Below are 17,499 nucleotides of genomic sequence, written 5' to 3'. Positions count from 1 at the left end.
GTAAAAAATGTAAAAAATGTAAAAAATGTAAAAAATGTAAAAAATGTAAAAAATGTAAAAAATGTAAAAAATGTAAAAAATGTAAAAAATGTAAAAAATGTAAAAAATGTAAAAAATGTAAAAAATGTAAAAAATGTTAAAAATGTTAAAAATGTTAAAAATGTTAAAAATGTTAAAAATGTTAAAAATGTTAAAAATGTTAAAAATGTTAAAAATGTTAAAAATGTTAAAAATGTTAAAAATGTTAAAAATGTTAAAAATGTTAAAAATGTAAAAAATGTAAAAAATGTAAAAAATGTAAAAAATGTAAAAAATGTAAAAAATGTAAAAAATGTAAAAAATGTAAAAAATGTAAAAAATGTAAAAAATGTAAAAAATATAAAAAAAGTTTAAAAAGTGAAAAAAATGTAAAAAATGTAAAAAATGTGAAAAATGTAAAAAATGTAAAAAATGTAAAAAATGTAAAAAATGTAAAAAATGTTAAAAATGTAAAAAATGTAAAAAATGTAAAAAATGTAAAAAATGTAAAAAATGTAAAAAATGTAAAAAATGTAAAAAATGTAAAAAATGTAAAAAATTTAAAAAATGTAAAAAATGTAAAAAATGTAAAAAATGTAAAAAATGTAAAAAATGTAAAAAATGTAAAAAATGTAAAAAATGTAAAAAATGTAAAAAATGTAAAAAATGTAAAAAATGTAAAAAATGTAAAAAATGTAAAAAATGTAAAAAATGTAAAAAATGTAAAAAATGTAAAAAATGTAAAAAATGTAAAAAATGTAAAAAATGTAAAAAAAGTCAAAAATGTCAAAAATGTAAAAAATGTTAAAAATGTTAAAAATGTTAAAAATGTTAAAAATGTTAAAAATGTTAAAAATGTTAAAAATGTTACAAATGTTAAAAATGTTAAAAATGTTAAAAATGTTAAAAATGTTAAAAATGTTAAAAATGTTAAAAATGTTAAAAATGTTAAAAATGTAAAAAATGTAAAAAATGTAAAAAATGTAAAAAATGTAAAAAATGTAAAAAATGTAAAAAATGTAAAAAATGTAAAAAATGTAAAAAATGTAAAAAATGTAAAAAATGTAAAAAATGTAAAAAATGTAAAAAATGTAAAAAATATAAAAAAAGTTTAAAAAGTGAAAAAAAAGTAAAAAATGTAACAAATGTAAAAAATGTAAAAAATGTAAAAAATGTGAAAAATGTAAAAAATGTAAAAAATGTAAAAAAATGTAAAAAATGTAAAAAATGTAAAAAATGTAAAAAATGTAAAAAATGTAGAAAATGTAAAAAATGTAAAAAATGTAAAAAATGTAAAAAATGTAAAAAATGTAAAAAATGTAATAAATGTAAAAAATGTAAAAAATGTAAAAAATGTAAAAAATGTAAAAAATGTAAAAAATGTAAAAAATGTAAAAAATGTAAAAAATGTAAAAAATGTAAAAAATGTAAAAAATGTAAAAAATGTAAAAAATGTAAAAAATGTAAAAAATGTAAAAAATGTAAAAAATGTAAAAAATGTAAAAAATGTAAAAAATGTAAAAAATGTCAAAAATGTCAAAAATGTCAAAAATGTAAAAAATGTAAAAAATGTCAAAAATGTAAAAAATGTTAAAAATGTTAAAAATGTTAAAAATGTTAAAAATGTTAAAAATGTTAAAAATGTTAAAAATGTTAAAAATGTTAAAAATGTTAAAAATGTTAAAAATGTTAAAAATGTTAAAAATGTAAAAAATGTAAAAAATGTAACAAATGTAAAAAATGTAAAAAATGTAAAAAATGTAAAAAATGTAAAAAATGTAAAAAATGTAAAAAATGTAAAAAATGTAAAAAATGTAAAAAATGTAAAAAATGTAAAAAATGTAAAAAATGTAACAAATGTAACAAATGTAACAAATGTAACAAATGTAACAAATGTAACAAATGTAAAAAAAGTAAAAAATGTAAAAAATGTGAAAAATGTAAAAAATGTAAAAAATGTAAAAAATGTAAAAAATGTAAAAAATGTCAAAAATGTAAAAAATGTAAAAAATGTAAAAAATGTCAAAAATGTAAAAAATGTTAAAAATGTTAAAAATGTTAAAAATGTTAAAAATGTTAAAAATGTTAAAAATGTTAAAAATGTTAAAAATGTTAAAAATGTTAAAAATGTTAAAAATGTTAAAAATGTTAAAAATGTTAAAAATGTTAAAAATGTTAAAAATGTTAAAAATGTTAAAAATGTTAAAAATGTTAAAAATGTTAAAAATGTAAAAAATGTAAAAAATGTAACAAATGTAAAAAATGTAAAAAATGTAAAAAATGTAAAAAATGTAAAAAATGTAAAAAATGTAAAAAATGTAAAAAATGTAAAAAATGTAAAAAATGTAAAAAATGTAAAAAATGTAAAAAATGTAAAAAATGTAAAAAATGTAAAAAATGTAAAAAATGTAACAAATGTAACAAATGTAACAAACGTAAAAAATGTAAAAAATGTAAAAAATGTGAAAAATGTAAAAAATGTAAAAAATGTAAAAAATGTAAAAAATGTAAAAAATGTAAAAAATGTAAAAAATGTAAAAAATGTAAAAAATGTAAAAAATGTTAAAAATGTTAAAAATGTTAAAAATGTAAAAAATGTAAAAAATGTTAAAAATTTTAAAAATGTTAAAAATGTTAAAAATGTTAAAAATGTTAAAAATGTTAAAAATGTAAAAAATGTAAGAAATGTAAAAAATGTAAAAAAAGTAAAAAATATAAAAAATATAAAAAATGTAAAAAATGTAAAAAATATAAAAAAAGTTTAAAAAGTGAAAAAAATGTGAAAAATGTAACAAATGTAAAAAATGTAAAAAATGTAAAAAATGTAAAAAATGTGAAAAATGTAAAAAATGTAAAAAATGTTAAAAATGTTAAAAATGTAAAAAATGTAAAAAATGTAAAAAATGTAAAAAATGTAAAAAATGTAAAAAATGTAAAAAATGTAAAAAATGTAAAAAATGTAAAAAATGTAAAAAATGTAAAAAATGTAAAAAATGTAAAAAATGTAAAAAATGTAAAAAATGTAAAAAATGTAAAAAATGTAAAAAATGTAAAAAATGTAAAAAATGTAAAAAATGTAAAAAATGTAAAAAATGTAAAAAATGTAAAAAATGTAAAAAATGTAAAAAATGTAAAAAATGTAAAAAATGTAAAAAATGTCAAAAATGTCAAAAATGTCAAAAATGTTAAAAATGTTAAAAATGTTAAAAATGTTAAAAATGTTAAAAATGTTAAAAATGTTAAAAATGTTAAAAATGTTAAAAATGTTAAAAATGTTAAAAATGTTTAAAATGTAAAAAATGTAAAAAATGTAAAAAATGTAAAAAATGTAAAAAATGTAAAAAATGTAAAAAATGTAAAAAACGTAAAAAATGTAAAAAATGTAAAAAATGTAAAAGATGTAAAAGATGTAAAAGATGTAAAAAATGTAAATAATGTAAAAAATGTTAAAAATGTTAAAAATGTTAAAAATGTTAAAAATGTTAAAAATGTTAAAAATGTTAAAAATGTTAAAAATGTTAAAAATGTTAAAAATGTTAAAAATGTTAAAAATGTTAAAAATGTTAAAAATGTTAAAAATGTTAAAAATGTTAAAAATGTTAAAAATGTTAAAAATGTTAAAAATGTTAAAAATGTTAAAAATGTTAAAAATGTTAAAAATGTTAAAAATGTTAAAAATGTTAAAAATGTTAAAAATGTTAAAAATGTTAAAAATGTAAAAAATGTAAAAAATGTAAAAAATGTAAAAAATGTAAAAAATGTAAAAAATGTAAAAAATGTAAAAAATGTAAAAAATGTAAAAAATGTAAAAAATGTAAAAAATGTAAAAAATGTAAAAAATGTAAAAAACGTAAAAAATGTAAAAAATGTAAAAAATGTAAAAAATGTAAAAAATGTAAAAAATGTAAAAAATGTAAAAAATGTAAAAAATGTAAAAAATGTAAAAAATGTAAAAAATGTAAAAAATGTAAAAAATGTAAAAAATGTAAAAAATGTAAAAAATGTAAAAAATGTAAAAAATGTAAAAAATGTAAAAAATGTAAAAAATGTAAAAAATGTAAAAAATGTAAAAAATGTAAAAAATGTAAAAAATGTAAAAAATGTAAAAAATGTAAAAAATGTAAAAAATGTAAAAAATGTAAAAAATGTAAAAAATGTAAAAAATGTAAAAAATGTAAAAAATGTAAAAAATGTAAAAAATGTAAAAAATGTAAAAAATGTAAAAAATGTAAAAAATGTAAAAAATGTAAAAAATGTAAAAAATGTAAAAAATGTTAAAAATGTTAAAAATGTTAAAAATGTTAAAAATGTTAAAAATGTTAAAAATGTTAAAAATGTTAAAAATGTTAAAAATGTTAAAATTGTAAAAAATGTAAAAAATGTAAAAAATGTAAAAAATGTAAAAAATGTAAAAAATGTAAAAAATGTAAAAAATGTAAAAAATGTAAAAAATGTAAAAAATGTAAAAAATGTAAAAAATGTAAAAAATGTAAAAAATGTAAAAAATGTAAATAATGTAAAAAATGTAAAAAATGTAAAAAATGTCAAAAATGTCAAAAATGTCAAAAATGTCAAAAATGTTAAAAATGTTAAAAATGTTAAAAATGTTAAAAATGTTAAAAATGTAAAAAATGTTAAAAATGTTAAAAATGTTAAAAATGTTAAAAATGTTAAAAATGTTAAAAATGTTAAAAATGTTAAAAATGTAAAAAATGTAAAAAATGTAAAAAATGTAAAAAATGTAAAAAATGTAAAAAATGTAAAAAATGTAAAAAACGTAAAAAATGTAAAAAATGTAAAAAATGTCAAAAATGTCAAAAATGTCAAAAATGTCAAAAATGTTAAAAATGTTAAAAATGTTAAAAATGTAAAAAATGTTAAAAATGTTAAAAATGTTAAAAATGTTAAAAATGTTAAAAATGTTAAAAATGTTAAAAATGTTAAAAATGTTAAAAATGTTAAAAATGTTAAAAATGTTAAAAATGTAAAAAATGTAAAAAATGTAAAAAATGTAAAAAATGTAACAAATGTAAAAAATGTAAAAAATGTCAAAAATGTCAAAAATGTCAAAAATGTTAAAAATGTTAAAAATGTTAAAAATGTTAAAAATGTTAAAAATGTTAAAAATGTTAAAAATGTTAAAAATGTTAAAAATGTTAAAAATGTTAAAAATGTTAAAAATGTTAAAAATGTTAAAAATGTTAAAAATGTTAAAAATGTTAAAAATGTTAAAAATGTTAAAAATGTTAAAAATGTTAAAAATGTAAAAAATGTAAAAAATGTAAAAAATGTAAAAAATGTAAAAAATGTAAAAAATGTAAAAAATGTAAAAAACGTAAAAAATGTAAAAAATGTAAAAAATGTAAAAGATGTAAAAGATGTAAAAGATGTAAAAAATGTAAATAATGTAAAAAATGTTAAAAATGTTAAAAATGTTAAAAATGTTAAAAATGTTAAAAATGTTAAAAATGTTAAAAATGTTAAAAATGTTAAAAATGTTAAAAATGTTAAAAATGTTAAAAATGTTAAAAATGTTAAAAATGTTAAAAATGTTAAAAATGTTAAAAATGTTAAAAATGTTAAAAATGTTAAAAATGTTAAAAATGTTAAAAATGTTAAAAATGTTAAAAATGTTAAAAATGTTAAAAATGTTAAAAATGTTAAAAATGTTAAAAATGTTAAAAATGTTAAAAATGTTAAAAATGTAAAAAATGTAAAAAATGTAAAAAATGTAAAAAATGTAAAAAATGTAAAAAATGTAAAAAATGTAAAAAATGTAAAAAATGTAAAAAATGTAAAAAATGTAAAAAACGTAAAAAATGTAAAAAATGTAAAAAATGTAAAAAATGTAAAAAATGTAAAAAATGTAAAAAATGTAAAAAATGTAAAAAATGTAAAAAATGTAAAAAATGTAAAAAATGTAAAAAATGTAAAAAATGTAAAAAATGTAAAAAATGTAAAAAATGTAAAAAATGTAAAAAATGTAAAAAATGTAAAAAATGTAAAAAATGTAAAAAATGTAAAAAATGTAAAAAATGTAAAAAATGTAAAAAATGTAAAAAATGTAAAAAATGTAAAAAATGTAAAAAATGTAAAAAATGTAAAAAATGTAAAAAATGTAAAAAATGTAAAAAATGTAAAAAATGTAAAAAATGTAAAAAATGTAAAAAATGTCAAAAATGTAAAAAATGTAAAAAATGTAAAAAATGTAAAAAATGTAAAAAATGTTAAAAATGTTAAAAATGTTAAAAATGTTAAAAATGTTAAAAATGTTAAAAATGTTAAAAATGTTAAAAATGTAAAAATTGTAAAAAATGTAAAAAATGTAAAAAATGTAAAAAATGTAAAAAATGTAAAAAATGTAAAAAATGTAAAAAATGTAAAAAATGTAAAAAATGTAAAAAATGTAAAAAATGTAAAAAATGTAAAAAATGTAAAAAATGTAAAAAATGTAAAAAATGTAAAAAATGTAAAAAATGTCAAAAATGTCAAAAATGTTAAAAATGTTAAAAATGTTAAAAATGTTAAAAATGTAAAAAATGTAAAAAATGTAAAAAATGTTAAAAATGTTAAAAATGTTAAAAATGTTAAAAATGTTAAAAATGTTAAAAATGTTAAAAATGTTAAAAATGTTAAAAATGTTAAAAATGTTAAAAATGTTAAAAATGTTAAAAATGTTAAAAATGTTAAAAATGTTAAAAATGTTAAAAATGTTAAAAATGTTAAAAATGTTAAAAATGTTAAAAATGTTAAAAATGTTAAAAATGTTAAAAATGTTAAAAATGTTAAAAATGTTAAAAATGTTAAAAATGTTAAAAATGTTAAAAATGTTAAAAATGTTAAAAATGTTAAAAATGTTAAAAATGTTAAAAATGTTAAAAATGTTAAAAATGTTAAAAATGTTAAAAATGTTAAAAATGTTAAAAATGTTAAAAATGTTAAAAATGTTAAAAATGTTAAAAATGTTAAAAATGTTAAAAATGTTAAAAATGTTAAAAATGTTAAAAATGTTAAAAATGTTAAAAATGTTAAAAATGTTAAAAATGTAAAAAATGTAAAAAATGTAAAAAATGTAAAAAATGTAAAAAATGTAAAAAATGTAAAAAATGTAAAAAATGTAAAAAATGTAAAAAATGTAAAAAATGTAAAAAATGTAAAAAATGTAAAAAATGTAAAAAATGTAAAAAATGTAAAAAATGTAACAAATGTAACAAATGTAACAAATTTAAAAAATGTAAAAAATGTAAAAAATGTGAAAAATGTAAAAAATGTAAAAAATGTAAAAAATGTAAAAAATGTAAAAAATGTAAAAAATGTAAAAAATGTAAAAAATGTAAAAAATGTAAAAAATGTAAAAAATGTAAAAAATGTAAAAAATGTTAAAAATGTTAAAAATGTTAAAAATGTTAAAAATGTTAAAAATGTTAAAAATGTTAAAAATGTTAAAAATGTTAAAAATGTTAAAAATGTTAAAAATGTTAAAAATGTTAAAAATGTTAAAAATGTTAAAAATGTTAAAAATGTTAAAAATGTTAAAAATGTTAAAAATGTTAAAAATGTTAAAAATGTTAAAAATGTTAAAAATGTTAAAAATGTAAAAATTGTAAAAAATGTAAAAAATGTAAAAAATGTAAAAAATATAAAAAAAGTTTAAAAAGTGAAAAAATGTAAAAAATGTAACAAATGTAAAAAATGTAAAAAATGTAAAAAATGTGAAAAATGTAAAAAATGTAAAAAATGTAAAAAATTTAAAAAATATAAAAAATGTAAAAAATGTAAAAAATGTAAAAAAAGTAAAAAATATAAAAAATATAAAAAATGTAAAAAATGTAAAAAATATAAAAAAAGTTTAAAAAGTGAAAAAAATGTAAAAAATGTAAAAAATGTAAAAAATTGAAAAAATTTAAAAAATTTAAAAAAATTAAAAAATGTAAGAAATGTAAAAAATGTAAAAAATGTAAAAAATGTAAAAAATATAAAAAATGTAAAAAATGTAAAAAATGTAGAAAATGTAAAAAATGTAAAAAATGTAAAAAATGTAAAAAATGTAAAAAATGTTAAAAATGCAAAAAATGTAAGAAATGTAAAAAATTCTAAGAAATGTAAAAAAATCTAAAAAAAGTAAAAAATGTTAAAAATGTTTACATTTTTTACATTTTGCGCTTTAAAAAAGACAATCGTTCATCCTTTTGCCTTTGCGGTGTATATCTGACTGAAAGCCATTTGCTTCGACCCACTTGTCAAGTCGGGTATCTTGATCATATTTTCAAACAACTTTCGGATACAGATCTGCACTTTGTCTACACTGAGTTCCTATTTTACCGACGCCACAGAGGTGACTTCGTCGTCTATACCCTAGATATAGTCCCATTAATACATAAACCGGCTTTTCTTCCCTTCTGAACCGTACCGAAGAACCAAACGTAACGACTTCGACTGGGGCTGTATCCAAACCCACTGGGGTGAGAAGGATTCGCGATTACCACTCAACCACCGGCGCCGTTGAATGATACGAGTTGTGGTCGGCGGATCGGTGGCTTACTCTCACTCAGGGGGAGTTCATAACGTAGTTGGTACAACGATGGCCTTGTACGCAGTTCACTAGGGTTTTGATTCTCAACTCCGCTCAAAGGGTTATAGATTTTTCTAAAGAGATTTTTCTAACCCGAAAAAAATAGTCCGATTAAAACCTCTTTAATCGAAATAAGAAAGCACTTATTTGTCTGTATTCGTGTGATACAAGAAACGTGTTCAATAAATCTTCTGTTGGTAGACTCTGACAAATTCCTCAACAATTGCCCTGAGGCTTTATTGAACAAGATGGTGGAATCGATGAACGTGAACGTACTGGAAATCTACCCGAGCAAATTCTCATGGATTCAAACACCTTACAAGCCCATAAATAAATATACCATGAATATGGTCCGCACTAAATTTAACAACCATCAAAACACTATGAAATGGTGTCAAAAACCCATAAATAAGCGAGAATATTGTTTTTAAATGGGATCTTCCGGACTATGGTGATTGTGTTTTTGTTTTCATGAGGTGAACCCATTCCAAACACTATCAAAACACCATGTCGTGGGGATGAATTTGGACCATGAGCAGGGAGCGTTATAGGCTTTTCGTTTGCTCGGGTATTGCGCAATTCTTTTGATCTCCATTCCACAGCACTTCCTTAAAACTTTAAAACTAAAGCATAACAACATAGCTTACGTTGTATGCATTTCCAAAAAGAAAAAGGTTATCTAATTCAATCACCTACCCGTAAGTCACCCGAGTATGTCCGGTCGAGGTGTGAAACTCTCGCTGAATTCTTGATGCGATTCACCTGCAAATACTCGCCGAAACAAACATAATCCGTTACATGACCTGCGAAACTGCGTCAACGAATCCGTCAAACTGAACCGGATACAAGATTTAATTGCGCATGCACGGGCGTCCACTGCACTCAGTGGGGGCTGGGTTCAGCATTTTAATCCTGCCAAGATTTGTAATCGCAATGCGACCAACCGAAAACAGCGGGCTCGATTCAACATTGGTTCCTTGTCAAAAGTAATAGTGTATGCAACCTGCTGAAATTGTGTAAGCGATATCGAACTACACGTCTGCCTCGCCGAAGAAGATCCATTCACGAAACGGGCCAGCGAATAGCGGCCAAACTTCCTACTACGGGGTTGGGTGATACATGCATAGTTTATCGACGAGGAGTCGAGACTAAACACAATTGCTGATCGATTCGTGCCACATATAAAGTTTCGTCAGGATGGAAGTAAGTTTCCGAAAACGTTGCTGCCTCAGAGACACTTGCGATCTACTATCTACTACTATCGCTCATATATCGGGATAGTAGTAAGAAGAATTTTAATTAAAGAGTGAAAGCGACACTAGTTGGATTTTGATGTGGTTTACTAACTAATGGAGCACACTATATGAGAAATTGTCGTTTGTCATTGATCGACATAACTTAAGAAAATGTTGAATTTATGATTTTGGTTAAGGGATAAATTAAACTAATGCTAAAACTAATCTTAAATATTATACCAATTACACTAGTCCTCCTTTGGCTTTTTATATGGGGCCTCCCATGAATTTCATAAAAATCCAAAATTAAAAAAATGTCTTTGAAATTTCAGCAAAATGGTTCATATGGTTGCTAAACTCAACAATCAATGGTGTGGCGTGGCGATAATGGGCGATGGCGTTCCACGACCTTGCTGCAAACCAATTAAGACAATAATTCAGACTTCCAAATAGCAAAGTAGGCTGCTTGAAGCTAGAAAATAGAAAAAGAAAATATAGCAGCCAAAAAGTTAATTTTCTGCAAGCAACTGCTTTGGCAATGCAAACCTTACGTCTCGATTGACACGAGAAACTTACAATCCATTTTTTGTTAGGGTAAACTTTGCCACTGCGACTACTGTTCAGGTTAGAGATAAGTGTACCAGAAGTATCGCTGTCTTCGAAGCAAAAAAGGCTGCGCAATGGTAGAGAATATGTTCCGAACTCTCAAGCTCGTAGCTACAGAATCGACAAATGTCCTCTTGACAAATGTCAGAAACACAATGGCAACTCTTTGTTTTTCCGTCATTTGAGCACTGCAAAAAATGTTAAAAATATTAAAAATGTTAAAAATGTTAAAATGTTAAAAATGTTAAAAATGTTAAAAATGTTAAAAATGTTAAAAATGTTAAAAATGTTAAAAATGTTAAAAATGTTAAAAATGTTAAAAATGTTACAAATGTTACAAATGTTACAAATGTTACAAATGTTACAAATGTTACAAATGTTACAAATGTTACAAATGTTACAAATGTTACAAATGTTACAAATGTTACAAATGTTACAAATGTTACAAATGTTACAAATGTTACAAATGTTACAAATGTTACAAATGTTACAAATGTTACAAATGTTACAAATGTTACAAATGTTACAAATGTTACAAATGTTACAAATGTTACAAATGTTACAAATGTTACAAATGTTACAAATGTTACAAATGTTACAAATGTTACAAATGTTACAAATGTTACAAATGTTACAAATGTTACAAATGTTACAAATGTTACAAATGTTACAAATGTTACAAATGTTACAAATGTTACAAATGTTACAAATGTTACAAATGTTACAAATGTTACAAATGTAACAAATGTTACAAATGTTACAAATGTTACAAATGTTACAAATGTTACAAATGTTACAAATGTTACAAATGTTACAAATGTTACAAATGTTACAAATGTTACAAATGTTACAAATGTTACAAATGTTACAAATGTTACAAATGTTACAAATATTACAAATATTACAAATGTTACAAATGTTACAAATGTTACAAATGTTACAAATGTTACAAATGTTACAAATGTTACAAATGTTACAAATGTTACAAATGTTACAAATGTTACAAATGTTACAAATGTTACAAATGTTACAAATGTTACAAATGTTACAAATGTTACAAATGTTACAAATGTTACAAATGTTACAAATGTTACAAATGTTACAAATGTTACAAATGTTACAAATGTTACAAATGTTACAAATGTTACAAATGTTACAAATGTTACAAATGTTACAAATGTTACAAATGTTACAAATGTTACAAATGTTACAAATGTTACAAATGTTACAAATGTTACAAATGTTACAAATGTTACAAATGTTACAAATGTTACAAATATTACAAATGTTACAAATGTTACAAATGTTACAAATGTTACAAATGTTACAAATGTTACAAATGTTACAAATGTTACAAATGTTACAAATGTTACAAATGTTACAAATGTTACAAATGTTACAAATGTTACAAATGTTACAAATGTTACAAATGTTACAAATGTTACAAATGTTACAAATGTTACAAATGTTACAAATGTTACAAATGTTACAAATGTTACAAATGTTACAAATGTTACAAATGTTACAAATGTTACAAATGTTACAAATGTTACAAATGTTACAAATGTTACAAATGTTACAAATGTTACAAATGTTACAAATGTTACAAATGTTACAAATGTTACAAATGTTACAAATGTTACAAATGTTACAAATGTTACAAATGTTACAAATGTTACAAATGTTACAAATGTTACAAATGTTACAAATGTAACAAATGTTACAAATGTTACAAATGTTACAAATGTTACAAATGTTACAAATGTTACAAATGTTACAAATGTTACAAATGTTACAAATGTTACAAATGTTACAAATGTTACAAATGTTACAAATGTTACAAATGTTACAAATGTTACAAATGTTACAAATGTTACAAATGTTACAAATGTTACAAATGTTACAAATGTTACAAATGTTACAAATGTTACAAATGTTACAAATGTTACAAATGTTACAAATGTTACAAATGTTACAAATGTTACAAATGTTACAAATGTTACAAATGTTACAAATGTTACAAATGTTACAAATGTTACAAATGTTACAAATGTTACAAATGTTACAAATGTTACAAATGTTACAAATGTTACAAATGTTACAAATGTTACAAATGTTACAAATGTTACAAATGTTACAAATGTTACAAATGTTACAAATGTTACAAATGTTACAAATGTTACAAATGTTACAAATGTTACAAATGTTACAAATGTTACAAATGTTACAAATGTTACAAATGTTACAAATGTTACAAATGTTACAAATGTTAAAAATGTTAAAAATGTTAAAAATGTTAAAAATGTTAAAAATGTTAAAAATGTTAAAAATGTTAAAAATGTTAAAAATGTTAAAAATGTTAAAAATGTTAAAAATGTTAAAAATGTTAAAAATGTTAAAAATGTTAAAAATGTTAAAAATGTTAAAAATGTTAAAAATGTTAAAAATGTTAAAAATGTTAAAAATGTTAAAAATGTTAAAAATGTTAAAAATGTTAAAAATGTTAAAAATGTTAAAAATGTTAAAAATGTTAAAAATGTTAAAAATGTTAAAAATGTTAAAAATGTTAAAAATGTTAAAAATGTTAAAAATGTTAAAAATGTTAAAAATGTTAAAAATGTTAAAAATGTTAAAAATGTTAAAAATGTTAAAAATGTTAAAAATGTTAAAAATGTTAAAAATGTTAAAAATGTTAAAAATGTTAAAAATGTTAAAAATGTTAAAAATGTTAAAAATGTTAAAAATGTTAAAAATGTTAAAAATGTTAAAAATGTTAAAAATGTTAAAAATGTTAAAAATGTTAAAAATGTTAAAAATGTTAAAAATGTTAAAAATGTTAAAAATGTTAAAAATGTTAAAAATGTTAAAAATGTTAAAAATGTTAAAAATGTTAAAAATGTTAAAAATGTTAAAAATGTTAAAAATGTTAAAAATGTTAAAAATGTTAAAAATGTTAAAAATGTTAAAAATGTTAAAAATGTTAAAAATGTTAAAAATGTTAAAAATGTTAAAATGTTAAAAATGTTAAAAATGTTAAAAATGTTAAAAATGTTAAAAATGTTAAAAATGTTAAAAATGTTAAAAATATTAAAAATATTAAAAATGTTAAAAATGTTAAAAATGTTAAAAATGTTAAAAATGTTAAAAATGTTAAAAATGTTAAAAATGTTAAAAATGTTAAAAATGTTAAAAATGTTAAAAATGTTAAAAATGTTAAAAATGTTGAAAATGTTAAAAATGTTAAAACGGTTAAAAATGTTGAAAATGTTGAAAATGTTAAAAATGTTGAAAATGTTAAAAATGCAAAAAAATACAAATGTTAAAAATGCAAAAAATTACATTGCGGAACAAATGTGTGTAACAAATGAAAAAATGTTAAAATTTCTATAAATTTAAGAAATGCAAAAATGTTAGAAATAAAAAAGTTTAAAATGCACAAAATGTTGAAAAAGTAAAAAAAGAAATGAAAATTATTTTTTTTACCACAGGACAAAAATGTAAAATATTATAAATGTTTTAAATAAATACAGTGAAAAGACTTGAAAAAAATATCAAAATGAAAAAAATGTTAAAAATGTGAAAAAGTTGAAAATGTAAAAATTTTGAAAATGGATAATGTATAAAATTTTGAAAATGTATAATGTATGGGAAAATTTAAGAATGGAAAAATGTCATGGTGTATAATATGTAAATAATGTTCAAAATTTCAAAAAATGTACTAAATGTAAAAAACTACAAATGTAAAACGTCCAAAAAATTATAAAAAATGTTAAAATGTAAACAGTATAAAAAATTTGATAATATCAAAAATGCTGAAGATGTAAAAAACGAAAAAAAAACAAAAAAAATGTTCAAAATGTAAATAAAAAACTAAAATTGCAATAAGTTTAAAAAATGTCAAAAATTTGAAGGCTGTAAAAATGTAGAAAAATTAAAAAAGTTATTTTACATTTCTGTATCTTTTGGATTTTTACTTTGCTTACATTTTTAAAATTTTCTGATTTTTTTCGCATTTTTGACTTATTTTTACGAATGTTTCATTATTATTTTTTTTTTCTACCGCTTTTACATTCCTTAAATTTTTAACATATTTTGTGTCTTTTTAAATTTTTTGCTTATTTTAAGCGATTGTTCTAGCTTCCAAAATCTCTTAGTATTAAATTAGTAGGTTGACCACCGGGAGTGTTGCTACTATTAAATTGAATTGATAAGGAAGATATTTCGAGCGACAAATGAACAAATTTTTTTTTGCTTTTTTTCATTTTTAGATGAAATCAAATATGAAATATTGTTAAGAATAATGACTGAATTAATGTTAATAATAATAATTTATAACTTCCATTGCTTCACTGCAATTCAACGAACATAATATCCATAATTCTTATGCAAACCTCAAGTTATCATTTCTCTCAGGCAAAACAATGCGTATTCCCCCGCATAATGAACTGCGATTTGATTACATTCAAGAGAAGTTTATTTTTAAACTAAAAGTGCATTTCAACATCCTTTCATCAGTATCGTGGCAAATTAACTTGGCGGCTATGATAGACGCTATTTAACAATCAAAAGATTCGAACTGTGGGGTAAAAGTTCCTTTTTATGGACAGTTAACAACTAGAAAATGTAAATAAGTATGCAATTAATCAATATTTCGAACACTATGCTCACACTACAATGTTAAAACAAGTTATAATAATTAGCAATAGCAAAAACGTAAATCACTTTGTTTATTTTATGATAATTTTCGCATGTTCCTTGGCACATACTTTATAACATTTGAATCAAAATATCTTCGATACCATACCAAATTCATACACCATTGATAAAATGGTTATTTGTGTTGTAACCAGCTCAGCTCCTTTTACAGTTGCACAATGAAAGTTTGATTACGGTGTTTGGCTATAATTTTGAGCGCAACTCTCAACTGACAGCCCGAACGTAGCTATCCTGCGTGCCAACCATTACATTTAACTTTCGTGCATCGTAGCAAATTATTAACCAATAAATCTGTGAATCCATATCAGCCCTAAAAAAATATTAGGCACAAAAGAAAACAATGTACAGCAGTGCTCTAAACATTCCAAACATATCGTTTGTTTTAGCATATTCAACTGTACCTTCTTTCCTCGCTTGCCCCCGGGCAGCAGTAGTTGGGTTGTAAAAGTGTAAGAAAATAAAACCTCCTCCTACGTGACCGAAATCCTCAAGTAAATTTTCCTTCGACATATTGTCACTTGGCAGCAGTTCGGACCACCGCTACAATTTGGGGGCAATTGTCGCCTTCCTCCCCCACCACAGCGAAAAAAAAGCGACAACAAAACAAATCATTACAACTTCGATTCGTAGGCAACGTTGGCAAGTGCGTGAATATCCGAATCAAAGCGAACTTTTCCGAATCCGTCCGCACATGGCACATCCCAATCGACGAAATCGGAAACTATACACGGTTACCGGAAGGTCGTATATAAACTGAAGTGATTAAATTTTACACCAGCAAATCGTACATTTCGTTCCCCGTGGTCACATCGATAGTTAGAGCAGCGGTCAGCTGAGAAAGTTTTTTGTGGTGGAAAAACGCAAGAAAAGTCGTCCTGCAAGATGGCATTCAAATATGTGATACTAACTGTCGCCCTGGTTGGGCTGGCCGGAGCGAACCCCGCGAGTAAACCTGCCTTCTGGAAGGGAACCCCGATGGACGGAATGGTCGAAGAGATGCGATCGTTATGCAGCACTGACGGGGACTCCGGAGCTTGTCTCAAGTACAAGATCATGGACTTCTTGGATACCGTGTTCAAGAAGGATAACTTTAAGGTATGTTGAGATGTGGTCACAACTTAATCAGTTAAGTTTTTACGTGTCATTTATCCCGCCAGCTCACTGATGACGTCGAAGTTCACGGCAACGGATACACAGGAAATGGAGCTCGCAGTGCAGCCGGTCTAATGGAAAACGTTGAACAGTACCTGAAAAGTCACGACGTTACGTTCAAGCTACCGGTTGCGAACGCTAAGGTTACCGTTTCGCCGCGCAACCTGGACAGTGAAGAGCTGAGTTTGACGGTGAATTTCGCCAAAGTTGACAGCGGTCGCAGCGTAGGCGAAGCGCGCAAATCCAAGCTGAAGAAGATCGTCATCCCAATCATGGTGTTTATTCTGCTGAAAGCCATGACTTTGATCCCGATGGCTCTCGGTGTTCTCGGGCTGAAGGCCTGGAACTCGCTGCAGCTGTCCTTCTTCTCGTTCATTGTGTCCGTTGGGTTGGCCGTCTTCCAGTTGTGCAAGAAGGTGGGCAATTGATACATTTAATGGGAATATGAATTGAAATATAATTTTTTTTTGGAATTTCAGCTTGCCGCTGACAGTCATCATCCGCACATTGCCGCCCACGGTCCATGGGATGCAGGCCGATCTTTCGCTGCCGTGGATGCCGAACCGGAGTATGTTGGGCAGAATTTGGCGTACAGTGCCTATGCATGAAGCTGGCTAGGGAAAAACAAAATGTAAAAAGTTTTTAAGCAAAAAAAAACAAACCGACTCGTCGAATCCAGATTTTGCTGGGACAAAAGCCAAACTCGGATTCAGTGGACTTTCCGTGACTGATTTTAGTGCAACAGTAATTTATTTATTTATTTCTAATGAGATGCTCTCTTGATACGAACTCTTCCGTGCAATAAAACGAACAAATCTGAAGCATTGTGGATTTATCTTTTGATGACACGTATAGTAGGAACATCCCATTAAAAATTGGCTATAATGCAATTAAAAGAACTTCATGCAATTTTTATAAATGAATTTTAATTACGACCTACGACCAATAGGACTAGTGTAACATTAAAAAAAATATTTCACAAAAATTATTAGATTGATTGCATGTCTGCAGCAGAGTTGTAAAAAATTACCCTGAAATTTGAAAAAAAAACCCTGGTTCAATCCACCTAACGGTGCAATTGTGCCTTTCTCATTTCTTCAAACTATGACTTCATGACCGATTATGTTCAATACAATTGTGGAAATGTCTATTACATTCTTAACCCTAGAACGTTGCACTTGCGTTTTCCACCCTAGAACG

General features: G+C 22.0%; 1 protein-coding gene across 1 annotated transcript; it reads left to right on the top strand.

Annotated features, from left to right (window-relative positions):
• Positions 1 to 16,029: 16,029 nt before the first annotated feature.
• On the top strand, positions 16,030 to 16,907 carry LOC131676291 (uncharacterized). The gene is made up of 3 exons (XM_058955411.1): positions 16,030 to 16,242; positions 16,305 to 16,715; positions 16,779 to 16,907. The coding sequence occupies exons 1-3, from the start codon at positions 16,030 to 16,032 to the stop codon at positions 16,905 to 16,907; spliced, it is 753 nt and encodes a 250-aa protein (XP_058811394.1).
• Positions 16,908 to 17,499: the final 592 nt, after the last annotated feature.

This window comes from Topomyia yanbarensis, chromosome 1 (genome assembly GCF_030247195.1).
Source record: "Topomyia yanbarensis strain Yona2022 chromosome 1, ASM3024719v1, whole genome shotgun sequence".
Lineage (NCBI taxonomy): Eukaryota > Metazoa > Arthropoda > Insecta > Diptera > Culicidae > Topomyia > Topomyia yanbarensis.
This window is presented reverse-complemented; position numbering and strand designations above follow the sequence as displayed.